The 8,212-nt window shown below is 44.9% G+C and overlaps 1 protein-coding gene across 1 annotated transcript in view; it reads left to right on the forward strand.

Moving 5' to 3' along the window:
• Positions 1-7,732, forward strand: part of ALAD (aminolevulinate dehydratase) — a 35,866-nt gene extending 28,134 nt beyond the window's left edge. The window contains exons 8-12 of the mRNA XM_040324314.1: positions 631-686; positions 2,053-2,140; positions 3,659-3,745; positions 5,814-5,943; positions 7,454-7,732. Of these exons, the coding sequence (XP_040180248.1) occupies positions 631-686; positions 2,053-2,140; positions 3,659-3,745; positions 5,814-5,943; positions 7,454-7,515 (423 nt within the window). The 3' untranslated portion in view covers positions 7,516-7,732. The remainder of the gene's footprint in view (positions 1-630; positions 687-2,052; positions 2,141-3,658; positions 3,746-5,813; positions 5,944-7,453) is intronic.
• Positions 7,733-8,212: the final 480 nt, after the last annotated feature.

The raw sequence follows: 8,212 nt of genomic DNA on the forward strand, positions 1-8,212 counted from the left end.
CAGGCTTGGCAACCTGTCAATGGTGGGCAGCTGATGGGTAAATCGCAATCCTTTCTTGCCGACTCTCAAAACCTGGACAGAAGATGTTGCGGCGGTGGAATTTAGTGGAACCGATCTGTATTTTCCTCCTGCAGCAGCTGAAAGTAGGCTTCTCCTCCTCTCTTGTCAATATTCAGCTGTCACAGGAGTTAAATATAGGGGATCGATACTAATGTATGCCACCCCTTCTTTCCCTGTTCCTTTTCCTTCTGTTGTCTTGACCCCCCATGTGCTCCGTTCCTCCCATTGTTTCAGGATGGAGAGCGGGGAAGAGGCCGGTAAATATGTCCATCCCATATGTGTTGGAGCTTTGGGGTGCACACCCTAATGCAATAGGCTGCGCACACCTATGGTTCCATAGAATTGAGATGATGACATCCCCATGTTCTTATTGCTGCTGTTGTGTTCCAGTGCTCTGCTATGTCAAGCATGTGTCAGGATTGGCCACATGTAATCACTTCCATACTGGGCAAGTGAGCTGAGCTTGGCACGCTCCCATCCTAGGCTGGAAGTGAGAACCTGATGGAATATACCTTTTGTATGCCATAGTATTGATTGTGTTAATGTTCTTTTGTTTTGTTTTTTCCCCAGGCTTCAGTCCTGAGTTACAGTGCTAAGTTTGCCTCCTGCTTCTATGGCCCATTCAGGTAAGATTGGCTCCATAGATAACAGTTCACAACTTTCTGCCAGACATTATTTTTCTGTTTAAAGCGGATGTTCCGCCAAAAAAAAATATTAAAAGCCAGCAGCTACAAATACTGCAGCTGCTGACTTTTAATATTAGGACACTTGCCTGTCCTGGAGTCCAGCGCCGTCCGCAGCAGAGGACGACCCAAATAATGGGAGACAGTAAGAGAGATGGGGAAAAGGGCCCTCTCCAAAAAACGGTTGTAGACAACTCCAGCGACCCATGCGTCCCAGTTTGCACATCCTCACATGCTGGAAATTAGTATGATTTTTTTTTTTTTTATCTTTTTCCCAAAATAACTCTTATTCGGCATGAAAAAAAAAACGTTGTTTTTAAAAACGTCATTTAAAATGATCGTGTGTGGGCTGCACATCGTTTTTCAGTTTCTGAAAAACGACAAAAATAAAATTCGAACATGCTGCATTATTTAACGTCGTTTTAAAAAAATTTTGTTTTTTGGGTTGTAAAAAATGATCGTGTGTGGGCTAAAACGATGTTTTAAACCCGCGCATGCTCAGAAGCAAGTTATGAGACGGGAGCGCTCGTTCTGGTAAAACTACCGTTCATAATGGAGTAAGCACATTCATCACGCTGTAACAGACAGAAAAGCGCAAATCGTCTTTTACTAACAAGGAATCAGCTAAAGCAGTCCAAAGGCGAATAGAACTTCCCCTTCAGAGTGCCGTCGTACGTCACCGTGCTTTGTTCATCATTTTTTTTAAACGATGGTGTGTGGGCAACGTTGTTTTTAATGATGAAGTTGGACAAACGTCGTTTTTTTGGACATGCTGAAAAACAATGTTTTCTTTAATGCCGAAAAATTATCGTATGGACGCGGCATCACAGAAGAGAATTTTCCTTCCCAGGGGTAGATTTCCTCTCACTTCCTGTTGTCTCCCTCCCTTTGTAAGTAGGAGTCGTTTGTAAGTCGGATGTTTGTAACTAGGGGACCCCCTGTATATGTCTCTTGGGCTCTATTGGTGAGTCCTTGGTGCTGCGGCCGTTATGAAGGGTTCTCGCCAACCCTGTTGGAGTTTTACGTTATATAATGGAGAATGTAACAAAAGGAGCTGGAACACACAAACATGGAGGAAACAAACAAAACTTTCAGGTGGACAAGTAGAGAGCCAGGAATTATGGCACAGGGATCCCACTGTTGGTGTCCAATATGCATAAGAAGTTATCTGGAGTCTAAAAGATATGTTTTTTTTTGTAACAAGGGCCCCTTTTCCTCCTGATTTCCCTTTTTTGGTTGGAGTTTTATTTTTTTTGGACCTGAGTTTTCTTCTAAGTAAAAAATGTTTACATTGATTTTACTATTGCAGAGATGCAGCCCTGTCTAAACCCGCCTTTGGTGATCGCAAATGTTACCAGCTGCCTCCTGGGGCAAGAGGACTGGCCAGCAGAGCGGTGGTAAGGACAGAACAGTGAACTTTTCCTATTATATTATAGATTCCTGTTTTGGCCGACTATGGTGTTGCATTTAAACTATTTTCATACATACTCCACGCTGTTTTTCAGAGTCTCAGCAAACCATTAAAATTTAACTATTGTACTATATAGTTCATGGTGGATCTAAATGGGATTGTAAAGTCAGATTGGAACGTGTGTGTGTGTGTGACATTTCAATAATCTCTACTTTATAGTTTATAGAATGTCTGCTTTCTAAGGAATTACAGTAAAACCTTGGATTGCGAGCATAATTTGTTTTACAGGGTATAAAAGAGAAGAGAGGCGCCTCTAAGTGTAGCAATAAGTTGCTAAATGTTGTACCTAGGGTTGTCCCGATACCAGTATCGGGACCGATACCGAGTATTTGCGGGAGTACTTGTACTCCCGCAAATACCCCCGATGCCTAAATAGAATACTTGCCCCCCACCGCCGCCGTTGTATATCGCAAAGCCGCTGCCGCGTTAATCACCGCGCGGGGAACATTAGAGTCAGCTTTCGTTTGAATAGCTGTTTTCCCCACCGCGCATAGACACTCCCTCTTGCTCGGGATTGGACGGATCTGTCCAATCGCGAGCAAGGGGGAGTGTCTCTATACACAGCGCGGCAGGGAAAACAGCTATTCAAACGAAAGCTGACTGTAATGTTCCCCGCGCGGTGATTAACGCGGCGGCGGCATCATTTAGGTACGGGGGACATGGCTGGATATGTGGGGGGACATGGCTGGATATGTGGGGGACATGGCTGCATGTGGGGGGACATGGCTGCAATATGTTTGGGGACATGGCTGCGTATATGTTTGGGGACATGGCTGCGTATATGTTTGGGGACATGGCTGCAATATGTTTGGGGACATGGCTGCGCATATGGGGGACATGGCTGCAATATGTTTGGGGACATGGCTGCAATATGTTTGGGGACATGGCTGCAATATGTTTGGGGACATGGCTGCAATATGTTTGGGGACATGGCTGCATATGTGGGGGACATGGCTGCATATGTGGGGGGACATGGCTGGATTTGGGGACACATTTAAAAAAAAGTATCGGTACTTGTACTCAGTCCTAAAAAAGTGGTATCGGGACAACCCTAGTTGTACCTTCATTAAATGTAACCATATTGCTACACTTAGAGGCGCCTCTCTTCTATTTTATACTCAGTTGTGACATGACGCTACTACTTATATCAAGACATTGCTTGTATATCAAGGCAAAATGTATTAAAACATTTTGCTTGTCTTGCAAAACGCTCTCAAACCAAGTTACTCTCAAACCAAGGTTTTACCGTATATTATTGTTTGTATTACTATTATTCTTCCTTTTTTTATCTATTTAGAAATGCAATCTGGTGCATTTATGTTCCTGCGACCACATTTCTCATCTTTAAAATTTACAGCAGATAGTACTTTATTGCTTTCTGTACACAGTGTAAGCATTTCTGCTATATTGATGCATGAGGCTGTTATGTGATGTGTCTGCACAGGACCGTGATGTACGTGAAGGAGCAGACATGTTAATGGTGAAGCCAGGAATGCCATATCTGGACCTGGTGAGAGAAGTGAAGGACAAGGTAAGTAGAAGGAGCATCTAATCCTTTCCTGTTCAGTTTGAAATTTAAAAAAGGTTTTAGCTGGAGTTGGACTTTAGGGCAAAGCAACACCCCGGCTCCCCCCTCCTCTTCCCAGCAACAATATACTCCCCTTTCCTTTACTCCCCCCCTCTGATTTGTTCAGGGCTTGGAGCCGAAGACAGTGTGTTACTTCCAGGTATGTCATTTGCTCCATGTGACTGCATGGGGCCAATCAGTGCTCTCACACAGAGGCCCGGATTCACAACGGAGTTACGACGGCATATCTCCGGATACGCCGTCGTAACTCTGAGTTTGCGTGGTCGTATCTATGCACCTGATTCATAGATTTCTATTAGATCCGACCGGCGTAAGTCTGTTACGCCGTCGGATCTTAACTGCATATTTACGCTGGCCGCTAGGGGCGTGTACGCTGATTTACGCCTAGAAATCTGTAAATCAGCTAGATACGCAAATTCACGAACGTACGCCCGGCCGATACAGTACGTATATGTTAGGCTTTTCCCGGCGTAAAGTTACCCCTGCTATATGGTGGCGTACATGCGGCGTACCAATGTTAAGTATGGACGTCGTTCCCGCGTCGAATTTTGAATATTTTACGTTGTTTGCGTAAGTCGTCCGTGAATGGGGCTGGACGTCATTTACCTTCACGTCGAAACCAATACGTCCTTGCAGCCTACTTTGGAGCAATGCACACTGGGATATTTCACGGATGGCGCATGCGCCGTTCGTGAAAAACGTCAATCACGTTGGGTCACAAGTTATTTACATAAAACACGCCCCCCTGTTCCAAATTTGAATTTGGCGGGCTTATGCCGGCCTATTTACGCTACGCCGCCGCAACTTACGGAGCAAGTGCTTTGAGAATACAGCACTTGCCCGTCTAAGTTGCGGATGCGTAACGTAAATAGGATACGTTACGCCCGCACAAAAATACGCCGATCTACGAGAATCTGGCCCAGAGTCTATAGCTTTAGTGTGTATATATAAACTACAACAACTGGTAACTTATAAAAGGCTTTCCTGGCTGAAACAAAGGGTGGAGGAGGAAAATCTGCTGGGGAGGGCCAACCTAAAGGCTGAATGTTTTTTTTTTATCTTAATGAATTCTATCCATTAAGGTAAAAAAAACTTCTGAGTACATGCCCACCCTACCCCCCAGGCCCCCTTTATACTTACCTGAGCCCCATCCCGATCCAACAATGTGCATAAGAGCAGCCACTCTCCCTGTTCTATGTTTTTTTTCCCCCTTGGCTCACCCAGCAGTGAGAGCCATTGGCTCTTGCTGCTGTCAGTCCCCGCCAATGAGAAGAGAGCGATGGATGGGGCCGAACCGCGCTTTGTGTGTGAATAGACATTGTCCATTTAGAAGAGCGCAGCTTGGAAGCAAGCCTATTTGCTATATGTGGCATGGTGGGGAGGAGGAGGAACCAGGACCGTGGGCGGGGGACCCAAAAAAAAAAGAAGTTTGGAGCTGCTCTGTGCAAACCTATTACACAGAGCAAGTAAGTACTGTATAACTTTTTTTTTTTTTTTTTTTCAGATGGGGACCCCCCCCCAGCTAGCTGCCACAATTATTTAAAAAAACACTCAACCCACCCAGATGTGTCACTCATTCGCAGTCCTCTGTGGATGGAATACTACAAGTCCTGACAGCCTTTGCAGCTGTCAGATTGTTATTTTTTTATGAACTACCACAGCGATTCGTATTACCGTGGTAGTTCATTTAATCTTCCTGTCATATTGTATCTGCTTGCCCATATGATGTACAGAGCACACAGATACACTGACAGGTCTGCAGGAGACTTGCATTATACCATGATCTGCTGATTGTGCGTGCAATGCTTTAGAGACTCCTTTTTAAATTACAACCTTTAGAATCACTTTAAAGGGAACCTGTTGCTTTGTCCTGCAAGGACTTGTGTGAATAATATACAGCGTCCCATTGTCTCACAAGGCCCTTCTGCAGTAGCAACAACATGTCAACCTATAAATGTTACCTCACCCTGTAATGTAATACTGTGTCACTTTTTCCATTGATATTTTTCAGCACCCTGACCTCCCGCTTGCTGTGTATCATGTATCCGGGGAATATGCCATGCTTTGGCACGGCGCAAAGGCTGGGGCTTTTGACCTGAAGGTGGCAGTAATGGAGTCCATGACTGGATTCCGCAGAGCGGGTAAGGGCAAACTCATACCACCTTATCCTGGCTGAAAGGTTTTCAATAATGTCCCCACTTGCCACTAACCTCTTTTTTTTCGCAACGAGTCTTAAGCCTTGTACACACAATCAGATTTTCGGTCGGGATAAACTCCGACGGAATTCCGTTCAAGCTGTCTTGCATACACTCTGTCGCACCAAATTCCGACCGTCAAGAACGCGGTGGCGTAAAACACAACGACGAACCGAGAAAAATTAAGTTCAATGCTTCCCGAGCATGCGTCGACTTGATTCTGAGCATGCGTGTTTTTTTTTCTCTGTCTGAGTTCCCTACAGACGAACAGAATTTCCAATACAAATTTTTTCTTTTGAGGGGGGAAAAAAAAGAGAATTTATTCTCTTTCTAAATTCCGACGGAAAAAAGTCCGATGGGGCACACACACGGTTGGAATATCAGATGAAAAAATTTCGTCTGACTTTTTCCATTGAAAATTCCAATCGTGTGTACAAGGCATTAGTATCCAAGATGTTCACAAACTGTTACCTTCTTTGTGCAAGGAAAAATAACAAACTTATGGTTTGCTGGACTTCATCTCTAAGGCCCCTTTTACACTGGGGCGGGAGCCACGGTGGCGGTATAGCGCCGCTAAAAATAGCGGCGCTATACCGCCGGATTTGCCCGCTAGCGGTGCGGTATTAACCCCTGCTATCGGCCGATAAAGGGTTAATACCGCCCGCAATGTGCCTCTGCAGAGGTGCATTGCGGACGGTATTGCCGCAGTTTCCCATTGTTTTAAATGGGAAGGAGCGGTATACATACCGCTCTAAAGATGCTGCCGACGGCTTTCACATTGAGGTTGCTGGGCAGGAGTTTTTCAGGCGGTATAGCAGCGCTGTACCGCCTGAAAAACTCCTTAGGGCCCTTTCACACTCCTTAGGGCCCTTTCACACAGAGCGGATCCGTATTGATCCACCCCGTGTGTGTAAGTCGGCTCAGCGGGGATCATCCGTAAATTCCCACTGAGCAGAGACCGCCCTGTCTTTCCTCCGCTCTCCCCTGTGGGGAATCTGATGAATACGGACCGCGTGTTCCGTATTCATCCGATCCGTTCCGCCGGACGGAAGAAAAATAGGGTTTTCTTCCGTCCGCAAAAGCGGATCTTTGCGGACGCGGATGTTTGCGGATGCATCATCCGCTAACGTCTGCAATCCCATAGGGATACATTACAAGTAAACGGACTTGTAAAAAACGGACCGTTTGTCCGTACGTACGTGTGAAAGGGCCCTTGGTGTGAAAGGGGTCTAACTGCTAGGTTCATGTGCATAAATTTGAATCTTGGCTCCGGTGTAGGCAGCCTCTCCTGCTTGGCATGTTGTAGGTATGAACCAGAAAAAAAAGCAATAGAAACTTACTTTGCTCTAATGCTGTATGTGCTGAGCTGATCTGATTTAGTAGAGGAACTGGCCAATGGTTTGTGAGGGTTGCAGGCAACGGTTGATTGGTTTTATATTCCATTTCTCATCTACAGGTGCAGATATCATCATCACATATTACGTTCCTCAGCTTCTCAAATGGATAAAGGAGTTGTGATGCCCTAATGGAATGAGCCCGAATCCTGAATGACCCCTGAGGCTGTACACCAATTGGCACCTGGCAGCCTAAACATGGCATTTATGCTGCTGCAGTCCTTGAGTTCCGGATGTGACAGAGGACTCTGTTTTAACTACAAATGTGTATTAATGTTTTTTGTTTTATTGTTCTGCAAACACTGAAGAGTAAACCTAATCGTTTTTTGGGTGCTCCTTAATGGTGGCCATACACGCTTCAATTTTATTATCAATCAAAATAACTAAACAGTCAAACAATTGAATGGCCATAACTTCCTTTCTGATCAATTTAGATCGGACTTGAGCAAACTGGCCAGGGCGGAAATGTATTGATCATGCAGCATTGATCGACAAAGCTGAGATACTGTGGTCATGATTTTGATCGATTAGGTTATGGGATTGCATTGGAAATTTAGAGATCAATCATTTTTACAATTTGTATCTTTTCACTATTGATCGAAATCCACTTCCCCATGTGTTATATCAATTGAATGGGTTGTTGACTATAGATTGCTTATTCCTATCTGCAGAGATCAATCAGAAAAGAAATTGATCATTTGTTGAAATGTGTGCGGCCATCACAAGTGTCCCTGTCTCGCCTATACAATGAGCACAGCCAGTTTCAACAGTATTCTGGGAAGAGTGCAGCCCACAAGCACATTGCAGTAAGGTCAGCACCT

Source organism: Rana temporaria, chromosome 9 (genome assembly GCF_905171775.1).
Source record: "Rana temporaria chromosome 9, aRanTem1.1, whole genome shotgun sequence".
Lineage (NCBI taxonomy): Eukaryota > Metazoa > Chordata > Amphibia > Anura > Ranidae > Rana > Rana temporaria.